General features: G+C 42.6%; 1 protein-coding gene across 3 annotated transcripts in view; it reads right to left on the bottom strand.

The window, feature by feature from the left end:
• AADAT (aminoadipate aminotransferase) overlaps window positions 1–18,376 on the bottom strand; it is a 38,609-nt gene extending 20,233 nt beyond the window's left edge. The window contains exons 1-3 of one of the 3 annotated variants that reach the window (XM_053402844.1): window positions 4,225–4,257; window positions 717–789; window positions 275–380 (exon numbers count right to left, since the gene is read on the bottom strand). In XM_053402844.1, coding sequence (XP_053258819.1) covers window positions 275–341 — 67 coding nt within the window. In that variant the 5' untranslated portion in view covers window positions 342–380; window positions 717–789; window positions 4,225–4,257. Of the gene's footprint in view, window positions 1–274; window positions 381–716; window positions 790–4,224; window positions 4,709–18,202 lie in introns of those variants that run through there. The other 2 variants (XM_053402843.1, XM_053402842.1) reach the window with 2 other exon arrangements.
• Window positions 18,377–18,615: the final 239 nt, after the last annotated feature.

Below are 18,615 nucleotides of genomic sequence, written 5' to 3'. Positions count from 1 at the left end.
TGCATATGAAGTGTGTGAATGAGCCATGACCTCTCCCTAGTGGTGGGCGGGGGAACAATTCAGAAAAGAGAGCTGGCCCTTCTGTTATTGCTCTGCATACCTGTGGTGTCAAACCACATAGGCTGATAGTTTAGTGAGCTCATTTATATGCTGCCCACATAAAGTGGCAAGGAGGTCAACTCAGCTGGGCTCTTGCTTTCTACACCTATAAAATCATACGAACAACCTGAGGAAAATCAGAGGTTCTGGTTCGAGTGACAAAATATGTACTTACTGAGGAGCCTTATCGGAGATGCTGTTCTTGCAGCACTGACTGCAGTAATGAATCGTGAGTAATTCATGCCTAAATCGTCAAGCACCGGACTTGGCCTCCAGATAAACTGGACAATGGTTAAAATAAAAAGCAATAAAAAGAAACAGTTCTTTTATTATGCTATTTAAAAACATCACTGTAAACACTCTAAAAGAGCACTGACAAAATCTATGGCACTAGTTTTGCCAGTGGGACATTGAAATGTAATGCATTATTTCTGTATAAGCTGATCTGATTAGCTTTGCTTATTGAGGTTTGGCTGACTACGAAAGAAAAAGGGGGAAGCCATACAACTAATAGATCTTTAGCTTAGTTCTGTTTATTCAAAATTCCTAAATATTCTCATGCCACTATGTGGCTCGTACTGATAAGAGAAAGAGTAGATGTCATAGCATAAACATACCAAAACACTCCAATTGAAGTAGATGTGTCTTAAAGGTGCTTGACGTGAGCTGGATCTTGCCCTTTGTGCTCAGCTGCATTGGAAACACATAAGAGTAAAGCAGTGTTAGATAAAATTAGCAAAAATCAGTTAACAATACTACACAAAGGAAAGGTTGGTTTAAGAGTGGCTACTTTGTACGTTCTTAAAAAGCAAAGGTTTTGCCTTCCTTTCTCATGGTTGTTTAGAATGTCCAAAGTTGAACCTACATGATGCATCTATGACTCTCCCATTTCCTGCCCCCAAACATCTGAAGCTACGCTAAGGCAATAGATCTCTCAAATCCCCTGAATTGCTGGTAAACAGATGGGCCTGTTTTCAATATCAAAGTTTCCTTCCGCATGAGGGGTAAATAAGGTGGCATATTACTTGGTAGTATTGCACTGATTAGTATGATATTTTCTCCTCTTTCTATGGTTAGTTCCTCAAAAGTCTAATCGGTCCTACAAACACTACTACTCGGTCAGTTTCTAAAAGATGAGCCACACCCCCCCAAATTGGTTATCAGCACACAGAAAAATCAAACTACACTTTAATTGGCTGTGCAACAGAGTCATTGTCCAATTGCTTTTCTCTTGCGGTTAGATCAATTTTTCAACACGCGACTGATATTTTTGTCTGTTCGCTTCATCAAACACTGAGAATTGATCCGGCTGTAATTAAATGGAAGCTTTTCCACAAAGTCAGAAGTAATTGGCTTTGAATTTGCTGCATGCTCAGATCTCTTACATGAACCAGGTCTCAGTTAAGTCACAATTCAGCCCCGCTTTAAAGTAAGTAAATCAGAGTTTTATTATAATCAGTGAATTGAGAAGGTAGAGGACAGGTGATAGAAGCTGCATGTTCTGCTTCTTTCTATTTTATCCAACTGAAAGCAGTTGAGGGATAACTGTGACCTTCATTTCCCCCGTTTCTTCTAGGCAGAAACAAAGATAAAACAGACTTAGAGGCATGACAACTGTGCAATCTTTACAAGAACCCGCCTTTGTTTCTTCAGCTGTATATATCCACACTGCAAGCAGTCATGGGATGCCTCAGCACATCAGACTGGAAGAAAAGATCCTGTCTCGAGAAAGAACAACAGAAAACAGTCTTTCAAAATGTTTTCAAACAGTGTTATGCCTGTCTACTCAGAAGTCTGTCCTACAAAGTTCAATGGGAGTAAGTTCCAGGTGTACATAGCACTGCAGCCAAACTGATTTCCCCTCCCAATTTCCTAGCTTTCTACCTTCAACACAACCACATATTCTAGCAAAAAAATACTTAACCTAATGTTTGAAGCTTCCCTTTTGTAAAAATAAACCAGGATCCATTTAGTTAAAATGTAACAATGAATCCGTGTGCATGCATGTGCTGAGAGAATCAAAAGATTCAAAAGTGCTTGGATGCTGAGCGGTCTCTTTTATTGAATTCATAGAAAATAAGTCTGTATCAGCTGAGAAAACACAGTTATGTTCTACTATCTGCTTTACAAATTGCAAACAATTTTATGGAAGTAGTTCTTTATGCTCCATCTCCTTGAACATTTTTCCTTTGTACATAAAAATTATTCTACGTATTTATGTTGAGGGGCGGGAATTAAAATCCTCATTTCATTATTCACTGCTGCAGCAAATGATCTTCCATATAGCAACGATTTCCCTGCTGCAAAGAGAGTATCCCCACCTCCACCCATAATAATCCAAGACTTGTTACCATACAGAAGGACTGTATTATCTAATTTTGCATCCTTCCTATTTAGTGTTGACAAATAGGTTTGTGTAGGAAGCTGGTATGGGGGGGAAAACTGTGTTCTCACATAACAAGCAAGAGAGAAAGGGAATGTATTCACAAGATTGATACTGACACTTGACAAAAACACTGTTCCAAGTAGTTGAGTACTGGAAATCTACTGATCAGTTTGAAGGCATGGAGCTTCTTGTTTCCTAGAGGTTTAAACCTGGTGCATGTATAGTGAGGAAGTCCTTCCAAGTATTCCTTCAGTGCAGCTGTGGAACAGAAATTTTGGTAGTTTAGACCACAGGTGTACCTAGGCTCCTTTGCAACCTTGGCAAAGAGCTAGTAATGCCATCTGACTGGGGAGGGGGCCCCACAGGGCTGCTGTGACGGAGCCAGAGTAGAGAGGTGCAATTTTAACATCCTTGGTGGGGGCCAACCTAACCAACCCCCAGGTACACCCATTTTAGACTGCGATTCCTTGACCCCTGTAGTAGTGGATAGCTTCTTCTTCTTTTTTTAAAGGTAGTGGTCTTTTATAGAAAAGGTAAATCTGGATTAAGTAAAGGAAAAATACAGGCTGCCATTTTTATGTCAATATTATGTGGTGTCTGAAAACGATGCGCCAGAAGGAGGGGCACCACCCCACAATAAACACCTGTCCGGAAGGCTCTAAGAGCAGCATAAATGCAGGTTACTGGCAGGCATACAGGACTCCAATATGCCTATGTAGCCCGGCATTGTGAAGAATGGTACCTGTTCGTCATACTGATGTTTGTGACTTGCTGTAGCATCTGCACCTGTGGTGGGCAAGCAGAGCTGACAGAAAGACTTCAGGAAGCCTCTGTAAATATGACTGTGGGGCACACAGGACTGCTTGGCTATAAGTTTGGATTTTGAGGGCAGAAAACATCCCAGCAGGACTCTGTTCCACCTTGCACTTTCTAGAGCCGTGGTTGCTCCCAGGGGGGCAATTTGATTTTTAAGGGGGGGAATTCGAGAACATTTAGACCAATTTAATGGTCTTCTAGGCTTCCTCCACGTGAATAGTTCACTTTTTTAAAAAATAAAAAGCATTATATGTAACGGGGGGACAGGGCAGCAGGATTTTAGAGATGCTTAGGTGGGGCATGGCCAAAAAACGGTTGGGAACCACTGTTCTAGAGTCTCTCGAAGAGGGCCTTTTGGTATTAGCTGCTATCTGATCCTTTTTAGCTGAAGAAGCATTCTCTGCTATTAAGAAGAGACCTTCTCCAGACACCCACGACCCCTGGCGTCCACCACTTTCCCTTTGAGCGCTTTCCCATTCTAACCATTTCCCCTCCTCTCTGTGCCAACTTAGCGGCAGGCTCCCCTCCCGGAAAGCATGGTCCACGTGATTAAAAAGAGCGTCTCCGAACATGCGCAGAGCGCACGCCATCGCATTCCCACGCGGGGTAAACAGATGATTGAGAGGTGGCGGGGGAGAGGCTGAAACGTCAGCGCTGGCTTGCTTCCCCGCGCTAGTTCAGCAGCAGCAACGCCAACAGCCGCTGCTGCAAAGCGCCCGGGAATCCAGCAAGTCTGGGATCTGCGTGACGCGGAAGGGACGTCCGCTCGCCAACCTCGCTCTCCAATGTGCTGCCGCTGCTGCTGCTCGGCCCGAGAGGGGGCTGCGAGCTCCGCGGTTGTGCAGCCGGCAGGGAGAGCTGGAGCTCCGGCAAAGCGTAGCGGCGGAGCGCGGCCGAGTCGCCCGGCCCGGCGCCATACTAACCTTCGCCGCCAATGCTTGCCGCTGCCAACCGGGGCCCTGGCGCGCGTGACGAAGGAGCCGCCGCGCCGCCGCCGGTCTTTTCGGGGCCCGCCTCTCCGTCGCCAATTGCGGCCTGCAACGCCGAGGAGCCGCTTGTCTGGCCTTGTCCCTGGCTCCCCTTCTGGGCATGCACGCGCGCAAGCTCGCTTCCAGGGAGCCGACCTTGATATGGGCGCGAAGAAGCGTCAACATATCCCCAACTCAAATAATGCGGGTGGGTGGGAAGGAAGCCGCTCCTCCCTTTGACTTCATTAAAAAAAACCACACACACATTCTGTATACCTTCCAATTAAAATTTAACACCACGCTAAAAAACACACCGAGTTGGATTAACAGCAGAGTTGGATCTGGACCAGGAAAAGGAAAGTTTTCCTTTCGGCTGCTTAAAGCTCACTAGCAAGAATCAATGTTCGCCGGCATGCTGTTGAACATGTGCAGAGTGCTGCCTTTCATTGTTGCTGAAGCATACCCGGACCCAAAATAAAAGGTGTTTGCTACTCGTATGCTGTTGACCATGTGCAGAGTGCTACATTTCTCCCACTTGTTGAAGCACACCCAGGCCCAAAATAAAAGGTGTATGCTACTCTGTTGAACATGTGCAGAGTGCTACCTTTCACTATTGTTGAACCACACTCAGTCCCCAAACAACCTAGATAAGCATTATTGGCTTCCCGAGAACAGATGGCACAATTTTTTGTCACAGTATACATTTTATAAGATGCTTGCGATGTGTTTTATTTTATTAAATTCCCTTATACATTTTTAAAAATACCTGTACGCTTTAAAACAGATATCCAGTTAGCTGATCACTCTTAAAACCCAAAGGGATAGCTATTAAATGTTTCAACATTTAGAATGAGTGGAGCATGAAAGGTTAAAAAGCTGGACATTCCTACTATATGTATTTATGTGTGTTCACTTGAATTAAGCATTTTTATCACCTCAGTGTTTGTTCCAAATGGATGGGGGGGGACGACAGAAAAGAAAATTGCCAATTTTCAAAGGGATTATGTGCCAAGACTTTACCCAAGGCGGTTTTTAGGATTTAATTTCAGTGCCGTGCCAGCAGGCTCTCAGTCAAGTCCTGTGATACGAAAATGGTTTTCATTTCTCTTCTTTTAAAGGCATATAGTATGTGACCTAATTCTGCAGGAGATTTCAGGTTGCCTTCCTATGCTCTGTTTTTGCACTCTTGCTTAACCTTAAAATAAGTAATGCAATGTTGCATCGTGTCTGATGGTCCATTTGTGGTCTAATTATTTGTTCCCTTTGACCGCTAGATGTCGCCTGTGCACCTTAGTTTGGAAGTGTGTGTGTGTGTGTGTGTGTGTAAAAAGACAAGTTCCAAGCAGAATTGTGTCAGCTTATTCCATTTGATAGTAATTGCTTCACTGCAGGCAGTTTGTGAAATGGGAAGGAATGAGTCCCACCTGAGCTATTACCAGGCTGAATTTCATTGGAAGGGTTAACTCCAGTCAGGAGCCATTAGCAGTTAGCGAAATAACTAAATACAGAGTATATAGAATGTGATATTGTTAGATTGCCTTCACAAATGTGTGCATATGTAAGGCTTGCTTTGACATCAGCAAGGAAGTGATAGATGGTAAGAGAACAAGTGTTATAGCATTATAAAGTCAAGAGAGTCCTGGAGTCATGTGACTGCTGGTGCTACTAAGCATTTATTCAGTATCGGAGCCGTGTGCTAGGCAACGCTCAGCACCCAGCTGGTGTTCTTTAATAGGAGAAACATGTGTATGGTCATCTTTAGCTGTTCATTGGGTTCTCTTTTAGCGGTTCTGCTGTGCAGCACAGCATATGAGAGCCACCTGCTAAAAAGCTGTTTTCGCCTTTCGAGGTGTGTGCAAGAGCACAGCGAGTGGTCCTGTGACTTGAAGGTCTAATGACGCTGGTTTTTTTTTTAATTTTAAAATTTAGACGTGTTGTGTTAAATTTCTATAGAATTTGTACATCGTGGCCCATTTGCAATAATGAAAATATTTTTCCATGCTGAAATTCAGTAATCTGTGTCCTATTTCTTCAAGGAAACAATAAAGGGCTGCTATTTTATCTCAGTTCTGAGTGCATACAGTACTAAACCTCCTTTAACCATTTTATCCATGATGAGGAAGGTTAATTAAATAAATAATCCCAGTACATTTTAATATTTTCATACACCTGACACATAATATTTTTTGCAGCCCTGAAAGATAGTATGTTAACTTAAAATCTTTTTTCTTGATATTTCCCAGGAAGAGAAAAAATATCTCTGGCATTTCCATTAACTACCTCCAGTTATTTTCTTGATAGATGTCTGCTACTTGTTTTCAAAATGCATAAATGCTTAGCCTTCATACATGCTTCATAGAAATGCCTGCTTGATTTCCGAGCTAGATTTTTTTAAAAAAAATAAAAATAAAATCCCATGAACTATGATACCATCTGAGTGATCATTATATAAATGCTCGATTTTAAATATAAGTGCTCGATTTAATTGTTTTAAGTCAGCTCATTTGGAAGTACAGACCAACACTCAATACAAAATCAAAATAAAGCAGGGTTGCCACTCTTTTTGGATCCGTGGGCTCATTTGCAAACCAGCAGAACTCTTGCTGGGCACCACATGATGCTGCAACTTTCCACTCTCCCTGAAATACGACTAGGACCTGGGAGACCAGGGTTCAAAACCCTACTCAGCCTTGAACCTCACTGGATGACCTTTGGCCAGTCACTGCCTCTCAGCCTAAACACATGTGGTTGCAGTGGGGTTTCAGTGAGGAAGAGAACCATGTACACTACCCTGAGCTTGGAGAGAAAGGTAGGATATAAATGCAGTGAATCATAAATTCATTCAGTTTATATACGGCCCTTCATCTGAAGATCTCAGGGCAGTTCACATGATAAAAATACAGGATAAAAGAAGAAAATAAAGAGTTAGAACAAAAACCAATTGAAACAAAACACACACCCCCCCGCAACCCCCCCACACACATTTAAAATGCTGTAGAATATCAATCAGCCAAAGGCTGGTTAGAGAGGAATGTTTTTGCCTGGCAGTTAAAGATGTATAAAGGGACGTGGGTGGCGCTGTGGGTAAAACCTCAGCGCCTAGGACTTGCCGATCGTCAGGTCGGCGGTTCGAATCCCCGCGGCGGGGTGCGCTCCCGCTGCTCGGTCCCAGCGCCTGCCAACCTAGCAGTTCGAAAGCACCCCCGGGTGCAAGTAGATAAATAGGGACCGCTTACTGGCGGGAAGGTAAACGGCGTTTCCGTGTGCTGCGCTGGCTCGCCAGATGCAGCTTGTCACGCTGGCCACGTGACCCGGAAGTGTCTTCGGACAGCGCTGGCCCCCGGCCTCTTAAGCGAGATGGGCGCACAACCCTAGAGTCTGTCAAGACTGGCCCGTACGGGCAGGGGTACCTTTACCTTTACCTTTAAAGATGTATAATGAAGGCACCAGACGAACCTTCCTGGGAAAGCATCCCACAAATGGGGAGCCACTGTAGAAAACACCTTTTCTCATGTTGCCGCCCTCTGGACCTCTCATGGAGGAGGCCTATGAAGCAGAGCCTCAGATGAGGATTGCGGGGTCTGGGTCAGTTCATATGAGAAGAGACGGTCCCACCCTATGATTAGGCTTGAAAACAAGCCTCCTCTTGACTAAAGATGGCATCTTCCAAACGTAATTTCAACAGGGGGTTGCAACTCTCTGGGCTCTTGGAAAGAGCCTCTGCTAAAATGCAACTTGGTCTATGATTAAGTGTAACACTTAAAATAACTTTTATCAACTTTGAGGATGATTAAGCCCACTGGATACTGTTACCGAAACATACTAGGAAAGTTGCTTAAGTCGGTTGAGCATGAGATGCTTGATCTCTGGGTCATGGGTTTGAGTCCTACATTGGGCAAAAGATTCCTGCATTGTTGGGGTTGGACTAGATGACCCTCGTGGTCCTTTTCAACTCTGTGATTATATTCTATTCTACTAGCCATGATGGCTATGTTTTACCACCACTATTTGAGGTGATAGGGACGCGGGTGGCACTGTGGGTTAAACCACAGAGACTAGGACTTGCCGATCAGAAGGTCTGCGGTTCGAATCCCAGCAACAGGGTGAGCTCCCGTTGCTCGGTCCCTGCTCCTGCCAATCTACCAGTTCGAAAGCACATCAAAGTGCAAGTAGATAAATAGGTACCGCTGTGGCGGGAAGGTAAACAGTGTTTCCGTGCGCTGCTCTGGTTTGCCAGAAGCGGCTTTGTCATGCTGACCACATGACTCAGAAGCTGTATGCCGGCTCCCTCGGCCAATAAAGTGAGATGAGCGCTGCAACCCCAGAGTCGGTCATGACTGGACCTAATGGTCAGGGGTCCTTTTACCTTTACGTATTAGAGGTGATAGGCACCTGAAATACCAATTTCTGGGCATCCCAGGTGGGTAGAGTGCTCTTGTGTTCAGGTTCTGCTTGTGAGTTTCAAATGAGCATCTAGTTGGCTGAGTTGTTCTTATGTTCCAATTAAATGTGCATGGGATCACTTTTGCAACCATGGTAACTAAAATTTAGCACAAATTGGAAGGGTTTTAAAGTGATTTTTGAAGGCCAGCTGAACTTATCACCCATTGAATTTGTCAGGGAAATAAATTTAGTAATTTTCGGGTAACGTGACGCACTAGTTTTTCATATAAATGATTCCACCTACCCAGGAGGAGCCATCAGTTGTACTATACCTCATATGCAATCTAAAGAGCTACAGTCAGGAACATTTCACCACATATTGAGCTATTTGTCTAGAGAGCATTTACACTAAAGTATGTCCTTTTTCATAGTCTCCTTTGAGCACTTAACATTGTCATTGCTCATACTGTAGTTTCTCAGTTTAATTGTTTGTTTTTATATATATATGTGTGTGTGTGTGTGTGTGTGTGTGTGTTGCATTTGTTGTTTTGTTTTAAGCAGTATACAAATATATTAAATAATAATAAAAATAACAAACCACTCAAAAACTTGCAGCAAGCTGAAAAGGCAGCAGCATCTGGTAATGATTGCGTTGTGTCTACCTGCCCTCGATTCTTCCGTTTGCCTATCTCTAATTTGTGTTTTAACTGATCAGTTTGTCATGGCAAAGGCTTTGGAAGGTGATTGCTAGAGAATGGTTAGTGGATAGAACAGAGTTATATTTTTTGGAGTGAAAAGCAAAACACTGTTCTAGCTTGTAGAGCCGATGGGTCACAATCCAGACACTAACTTTTGGCATGCTCAAGGGCTTCTGTGCACCCAGTGGGACTTCCCCCATTATGCAACGTGACAGGCAGTGTGGTATAGTGGTTATAGTTCTGGGCTAGGACTTGGGTTCCTGGGATTCAAATCCCCCTTTGGCCATGAAGCTGACTTGGAGACTTTGCGCCATCATCTTGCAACCTCCCAGGCAACCTCACCATTTGTGAGGTTCAAATGGTGGGGAGAGAGAACTATGTATGTCACTTTGATCTCCCTGGGGGAAAGATGGAATAGAAACATAAATATAAATTACATTTTTTATTATTATAAAGTAAATAAATGCCACAAACTGGTTTCTGAAATTCTCTGTGTTTTTGCGTACAGGATTCTGTTCAGATAAGCAAAGGACACGTTTCTTTGGATTATTGCCATGAGCTGCAAACTTTCAGGAAATGCCAGGGTAATCAATTGTCTCTCTTAGTTTTGAGATTGCAAATGGAATTGCTGCGCTTGTCCTCTTTTCATTTCACCTCCAGTCTTCGTGATGCGGCTGAAACCTGCACAGCATTACTACAGAGGTGATGAGCATTTCCCTTGCGTGACTGGTTCAGTCATATTTGACATTTTATATCAAATGTAGTCAACTTTGACTGTATCAGGAAAAGAAAACATCCAGTTGCAAAGGTTTGTGCCAAAAGTAAGGGCCAGGACCTTTAAGTCATAATATTCAGTTTCACCATTTTCTTCCAAATATATAAGCACTGCTTCCCCCAACCCCCATTCGAGAGATCCATTTTAGGTTCACTATAATTGCTATCTTTTACTTCAGGCTCTGTAAACTCTAGTTATCAGCAGCATTCCTATTAGACAATGAGCCAGAAAAGACTTTTCTTTTTCAGATCAAATTTTTGTCTTTATGGTGAAGCCAAAATTGGATGGAGCAAAGATCAATAATGTATCCAGCTAATACACTAAAATATAAATGAAATGAATCATAAGAAATGAAATTACTTTTCCTGACAACCTAGAGATAAATACTGTCCTACAAACCTACCGGCCTGTCAATTTGGATTTATTTTGTTGGTGATCTAGGAATACTATGCAAACCATAATATGTGAGGCCAATCTTTCAGTACTGGAATAGTTCGAAGCAAAACAGATTGTGGCTTAGGTTGTTGATAATCAGTAAATAGATATAAATAGAATTTCATAATGAAATATGGTTTGGTAAATTTCTTCCATTGGCTCTGCCTGATCCCACGTCTCACAACAGAAACATATATTTTAAAAACAACAAAGATTTTTCTAACAACACTAGCCATTATATACTTATCCTCCATGTGGTTGTATAATCTTCCTAAAGTTGTCCAAGTTGGTGGCCATCACAACAACTTGCAGTAGCAAATTCCATAGTTTATGTACTGTGTGAAGAAATGCTTCCTTTTGTGTGTGCTGAATCTCCCAAAGTTCAATACTCGTATTATGGGAGTCTTATCTGAAGGACTATCCAGTCCACACCAGTTTTAAAGGCTAAAAACCATAGGAAGATGCCTGCAGTTTTTAGTTCACATTTAGCACCTGGATAGCAGATGCTCAAGTCACCTGGTCACAGTATTTCTTAGCCACAATGGGAAGGGTGAGGACCTTTGGCTCTCCAGATGTTGCTGAACTGCATCTCCCATCAGCCCTAGCAAGCATGTCCAATGGCCAAGGATGATGGGAGTTGTAGTTGGAGGGTAACGCCTGGAGGGTCAAAGATTCCAATACCTTCACTATGGTGAAATGCACGTCTATTTAAATTCTTTTAACATGTTAATCTACAGTGGTACCTCTGGTTACGAACTTAATTCGTTCTGGAGGTCCGTTCTTAACCTGAAACCATTCTTAACCTGAGGTACCACTTTAGCTATTGGAGCCTCCCACTGCCGCCGCACCGCCACTGCACGATTTCTGTTCTCATCATGAGGTAAAGTTCTTAACCTGAGGTACTACTTCTGGGTTAGTGGAGCCTGTAACCCGAAGTGTTTGTAACCTGAGGTGTTTGTATTCTGAGATACCACTGTATATGAATAAATCAGCATAGGTTAATTTTATGTAGATCTGTGCCCCCCCTTTAAAGCTATACATTGCCACTTGCACCTTGCCCGAAAAGATAACCCCCTAAGCCACATGGGGCTTTTGTGAGAATTTGAGAAGTTGGGTGGGAACAGGCACCATGGGAGTAGGGATTTGGAAGGAAGGAAGTCTGTAGAGCAGAGCTTTCCAAACCGTGTGTCACGACATGTTAGTGTGTCGGCTGCAGTGTGTAGGTGTGTTGCACGAATGCTGGAAAGGTGTTAGTTTAACCTCCTGTTTGCTAGTGAAACCAGAATTAACTGTGTCGTGAAATGATGCATGTCTAAAAAGTGTGTTGCCAACATGAAAAGTTTGGAAAGCTCTGCTGTAGAGAGAGGAGTTCCAGAGAGTTCAGGAGCAAGCTGGGAAGGCGAGTTAAGGCAACTGGTACCACTAACCTGCTTCTCTCTGATATGAGGCTTCCATAGAACAGATGGAGCTCTGCCCTATGTTAAAACAACAACCCCTCCACGCTCTAATCTCTGGGGGTGTCTCCAGACTGCTACTAGTTTGTAGGAGGGATTTAAAGGCATACAAGAAATGTAGCTTTACACGATTTGTCGCCGCAGTGCAACAAAGCCACTTAAAAATAACAACCAACTTTTTATCATGAGGGAAGTGAACAGGGAAAGGTACAGCAAAGTACGAGATGAACAAATGGTTAATGGGATGACCCTGCAAAGTAGATCAAGATTGCCTCGCCTCCACCTAAGCGTTGTGCAAGCAGACCGGGATTAATGCTCAATACATAGGTCATGTGATGGAGCCCTGGCTCACTTTGAAATAATGGTAGATGGAAATAAAGATTGGAAGAAGAAGAAAAAGAGGGGGAGGAGTTTGGATTTGATATCCCACTTTATCACTACCCGAAGTTGTCTCAAAGCAGCTAACAATCTCCTTTCCCTTCCTCCCCCACAACAAACACTCTGTGAGGTGAGTGGGGCTGAGAGACTTCAGAGAAGTGTGACTAGCCCAAGGCCACCCAGCAGCTGCATGTGGAGGAGCAGAGACGCGAACCCGGTTCCCCAGATTACGAGTCTACCACTCTCAACCACTACACCACACTGGCAGGGGAAATGGCATTTCCTCTGGAATTTTCTTTCTTGGAGGGAATGCTTCACATTGCTCCATTGCAATGCTGACCTTCCTTACTGGAGGGAAAGAAGCACTAGGAGACGACTTCTGCAAATTCAAATAGATTTTGTAATCTAGTTTGAAAGAAAGAAAGAAAGAACAAGAAAAGAAAGAAAGAAAAAACTTTAGGTAGGAACCAGCCTTTCGTCTTTATTTTCTGTTTAGGAATACTACCAGAGCTCTAATACAGTTAATTAGTAACAAATTCATTGTCCCCTCAGGGAACCTGAAGCTGTTATATGTAGAACCTTAAAACATCTGCAGGAAACCAAACACCTCAGAAATTTTCAGAGCTCTGGGGCCAACACTATGGAAAAAGAGATGCATTTTCTATGCCAGCTTTGTGGGTTTTTAATCGTCTAACTGTCAGACTTTAGAGAGAATAGAACACACTTTAGAGGCTCTATCATTACCATTGAAGTCAAGGCAATGGTGACTTAAAGAAATCTACAATGTTGCGAAGCTAAAATGAGAATAAGAATCCAGCTAGTCTGAAAAATGAGAAGGCAAATCCTGAGGTTACTGGTAACTCTGCCTTTTAGATTTACTTGTCTGAACTGTCAGCTGAAAGTGAGAGAAGGGAGATGGCTAGATAAGGCCCAGTTTTAAGGGAAATGCCTCACTGGGTGATAGATGCATATAAAGTAAGAAAGAGAAAAATAGCTTGTGAAGACAACAAATGGAAATGCTGAAATATCATGTGAACAGAATCCCAGAGAGCTTTTCAAGAGCCTATCTGGGTAGCTGAGAGTATCCCTTTGGTAGTGTTGTCTCATTCATGCATCAGTACTAATGATGTGGAACATGTGGAGATGTTGGCAGTGGCGTAGCGTGGGGGGTGCAGGGGGGGCCGGCCACACCGGGCGCAACATCTGGGGGTTAGGGTTAGGGGGCGCAAATCCACGGGTTAGGGGGCACAAATCCACGGGTTAAGGGGCGCAAATTACTTGCCTTGCCCCGGGTGCTGACAACCCACGCCACGCCACTGGATTTTGGCAAGGCTGGCTTCAGGTGTGAGAGGGGCATAGGTGAAGTGCCTTCTAATGGGCCCTCGCCTGGCTGCAGAGGCAGTCCTCTAAGCAGCACTGGGCAACTGGATCCAGCCACCCTTTTAATGTCCCACAATGACCTACAGTGATGTCAGGGGCATTGTAGGAAATTAGAAGATGGCTAGATCCATCTACCTGGCCCTGCCTGCAACGCTAGACTAGGGCACGCATCAGAACTGAACCCTTCCAGTGCCCTAGAGTCCTAGGTGCTGATTCTTGGTGGTTATTTACTAGTTTTGAAAATTCTGTTGTCTGAATTTTAATTTTCTCATTTTCTATTTTACATAGACAAGTGAAATAACACAAACATATAATCCCTTTTGACTCCTCCCTCCCGCATTGTGGATTGTAATATAATGATTTCCCCTTCTGCATCGCTTTCATAACTCTATTCCTATAAATCCTTTATCATTCCATAGTTCAAAATTTTGCTACAAGTTTTCTGTCAATGTGTGTAGTTGTTTACAATAGTTTTTCAAATAGATTATAAACTTTGCCCATTCTTTATTAAAGACCACCTCTTCCTGGTTTCTAATCCTTCCTGTAAGTTTTGCCATCTTGGCATAGTTCATCAGTTTTATCTGCCACTCTTCCTTGGTCAGAGATGTTTACACTGCTGGACCCCTCAAAATAAAAAATCTGTGCTTCCTCCAAAGCTCTTGTGATGAGTGAGCTGTTCACGGAGCTCGCCGTCTGCTGCCATTCCACAGTAACCTGGAAGTCTGGATGAATTTTTAATCTGGCCCTAACACCAGCAGCAAGCCTTGCATATTTCATTTACATGTGAAGTCCTTGGTAGTAGACATTGTCATTTTCAGTGTTTCGACATATCATTAATGTGTACATTAAAACAACAACTGTGTGAAACTGTTCTTTGCATCCAACAATTATTGTGAGCAAAAGCTTTCAGGGAATAAATAATACAAAGTGCATGAGCACTTGTAGTAGTGCTAAGGCACCTGCTTTGAAAGCCAAGGGGTATTGCAAAAAGCAAAACCATCAACACAGCTGTTGCTATTAAGAGGCAACAAAAAGTTGCCTGCAAGCGGAGAGCATCGTCCCACAATCCAAATAAATTTCTTCTGGAACCATCATGTGTACTTGACCAAGCCAGAAACAAAGCCCATTAATGATTTCCATTAACTTAAATGGGCCGGGCCCAAAAGAGCGAAAATGAAAACTGGGAAGGCGTATAAACCCGAGGGAGTTAGAATTACTAATCACCTTGACTATGGTAGTTGATTTGCAATACTATATTCTCTGTAGCATAGCAAATGCATTGCAAAGTGATTTTGATCTTATGTGTTGCTGTTACTCTGGAAAAATGACAGTCTGCAGTGGTCTGCAGTGGAAAAGATGCTCTTCATTTGTCTAACAAATAACCCATTCTGGGTTGAATTTGTTCTTTAATGAACAAAATGTTGTATGCTCTGTGGTTTTCAGTGACAAATTAAAAGCAGGCAGCTTGATCATCAGCGCTTTCTTTAGGTTTTTAAACAAGTTAATGTTTTGTCTACTATAGCTGAACTCAGAGCTGTGCTTTCCCAAAACTTTTGATATGTAGGGCACAGGGTTTAAATTGGGGGCAACCTTCTTTTTACACACACACTTTCTCTCTTGTTGCCCTGAGTCCACAAAGCTGAAGGGAAGCACATTCTGGCCTCAGCTGTAGGCCAGAGGACCACCAAGAGGCTGAACCTGCTCCCTCTCAGGAAGAAGACCCACTGGGCCCCATCCACCAGTCAGAGAAGGGGCAGCTTGCAGGGTGCTTGATTCCTCCCTCCTTGGCTAAAAGAACACTTGGCTCTCTTGCCATTTGCTCCGGCGCTACAGAACTCAGGGGAGGCACTCACTAGCGCCTGCAATTGGCAAAGGGTCTGAAGGCTGCTGACATTTCCATTTCAATCTGCATTTTATTAATTGTTGTGTCTTGATGAAGTGCCACTGCTCATGCTGAAGTGGGTGTGATGTGGATTTTAAATGGATAGTTTTACATGTTATGTCTGGTGCAATTATTGTGTACCATATTTTTCACTCTATAAGATGCACCAGACCACAAGACGCATCTAGTTTTTGGAGGAGGAAAAGAAGAAAAAAAATATTCTGAATCTCAGAAGCCAGAACAGCAAGAGGGATCGCTGCGCAGTGAAAGCAGCAATCCCTCTTGCTGTTCTGGCTTCTGTGATAGCTGTGCAGCCTGCAGTCGCTCCATAAGACGCACACACATTTCCCCTTACTTTTTAAGAGGGAAAAAGTGAGTCTTATAGAGCAAAAAATACGGTATACTGCCTTGTAGGATAGTGCGCCTGAATGAATGAATGAGGGAATGCAGTGCTATTTTTCTACAAAAAGAGGTGCTGGAATTCAGTTCTGGTGATTTTCTGCTGAAAAAAGTCCTCTCAGTGAATGAATGAAAAGAAGACATTTTAGCAAGCTGATTGTCATAAAGGTATTTTGAATGGTTTTCTCTTTGTCCTGCAAAACTGGAAACAGAAAACAGAAAGCCCCTCCTCAGCTTTACATGCATACACCATGTGATACCAGTGGGCAGTTTTCTAGTAAATGATCAACAGTCTGTGCAAGCTTTTGCCCTTTCTACCTCAGTTTTTTGTGTGCAAGCTTTAGTTACAGACTGCACTAAGAGTACAGTGGGCTTATAGACTAAACACATTGATTTTTGAAATGGTTTCTTTCCTTCTCATTTGAAATCTCTTGCTTTGCAATGTAGATTCCAAGCAAACAAGCAAAGGCAAGGAGAGGTTTTGATGTATGCTAAGCCTTCCATTAGGATGTGCCTCATGGCCAAGGGATTCAGTCGGTTTCATCATTTTTTAAGCTGAAGCAATTGCTTCCTTCAGATATGTTGATGGAGTGGTGCAGGACCATCGATTGTTGCAGCCTGAAGACTATTTATCAGGTTTGAAATTTAGTGATGTATATTTAAAACTGCAGAATGCCAGGACGCTTCACAAACAACACTCTATAGATGAACATGGCCACGTCTGGGTACCTGACTGAGTATTTTGAACAGCATCCAGACAAAGAAGCAGTAGAAACAGATGAGCATCCTGACAGGTAAGATACTAAATATAAAATGATGGCAAAACCAGAGTCAGTTGAAAGGGAGTTGAAGCTGTCCTATCAAATGGTAGGAAGCAGAGGAGACAGTGTTAAAGGGGAAGCCTGAGGGGTGCTAAAGGCATAGGTGGAGGTTGCAGAGCTGCATGGGTTAAGGCCTTGACCCCTGCTGCCACTATGCTCACTGGTCATGCTGGCTGCAAATTTGATGAGCATCTAAAGTGGCACAACATGTGTGTATATAGAGCAACTTAAGACAAGGGGAAATAATAGGCAACATAAGGAGCTGCCTTAGGAAGTCAAGTCTTTCGTCTCCTATTATCTACCTAGTGTCATCCTTATCACTTGTCTCTGGTTCATGAAGAAGGGCTTTAAAATGCACATGGAGCTATTTGCCTACAGAGGCTCCCCCATTTCCTTTCCTTGCTTTTGTTGCCATCTAGACCCTCTGGCCAGTAATAATGTGGTAGCATTGCAGAACGACTGAGAAAGCAGGACAAATCCACTACCGATGAACTAATTTTTGTGTCAAAAACATGTTGCAGAGTATACTTCTAATAAAACACCAGTATGGTTAAAGAGGTTCAAATTAAATAGTACAAATTAAATAGTGAGTGAAGTTGGTTCAACTCAGTGTTCATGTTCATTCACAGCAAAGTATTCAATAGGTGTGCATTTTCTGTCCCTCATTCCAGAAATTTATTTTAACTATTTAAAAGTGTGGTATTCAACTTAGATTAGACCTGCTGAAACTAACAAACGTGGCTAAGTTAGGTCCATTCTTTTCAGTAGGTCTACTCTAAGTGAACCTTAGTTGAATACCACCCAGCATTTCAAAAAACTCTAAGCTTTGTACAGCCTAAAAACAGACAATATACCATTAAAATATTAAAACAAAAAACACAGCCTAAAACCGATAAAACAGCAATATAGGAACACATAAAAGAGACCAAAACAGAGATTCAGAGGATTCAGAAACACAAAACAGGCTCCAGGCTTAAGAGTCAGGGAAAGGCTGGCCATATAAGGAAGGTACTAGCTGTGAGATGTCCAACACAAGTAACCGTTTTGAGGGTACGTCTTGTAAAGAGAGCACATTTATTTCTCCAGCTGGAGGAGAAAAAAGAAAACTATGGCAAAGGTGCATTTATATGTTGAACAGTAAACCTGGGGCTCTCATTAGGACTTTGAGATGCAAGTTGAATCAGCAGGTATTGCTTAGCTGCTGGTCATTGTGCATTAAAGCCACAATTGTGATTTTATGACTGGCCAATGAGTGCTATTGATTCGAGGGCTAACAGCATAATTACAGCAATTCATATTTATGACACCCTTTTACTGCACATAATTACCAGGCAATAATGACATGGTAGATGTTGAATGGTGGTGACCCACAGGTGCTTCCAGTGGCCCCATAGCATCACATTGAAGACCTGGAAAGTCTCTCCACTAATGTTTTCAAGGTCCACATATTCAGGATGTATTAGGAAGCAGAAAACCTTTGTGGACTCCTTTTAAAGTGGTATTTCCATTTGAAAGAAATAGAAGATTATACAGTCTTGAAGCTTAATCATAATAACAACATATATATATATATATATATATATATATATATATATATATATATATAGGCATTGCTTAATGCAAAATGCCTCTGAGCAACTTACGGTTAAAGCAAAAACATAGACTATCACACATACATTTTAAAAAAAACACATAAGCATTATAAAACATGCACCGCCAACAAAACTCCACTTTAAGCAAA

This window comes from Podarcis raffonei, chromosome 9, assembly GCF_027172205.1.
Source record: "Podarcis raffonei isolate rPodRaf1 chromosome 9, rPodRaf1.pri, whole genome shotgun sequence".
Classification (NCBI taxonomy): Eukaryota; Metazoa; Chordata; class Lepidosauria; order Squamata; family Lacertidae; genus Podarcis; species Podarcis raffonei.
The sequence above is the reverse complement of the archived record's forward strand: the minus strand, read 5'-3'. Positions and strand labels throughout refer to the sequence as shown.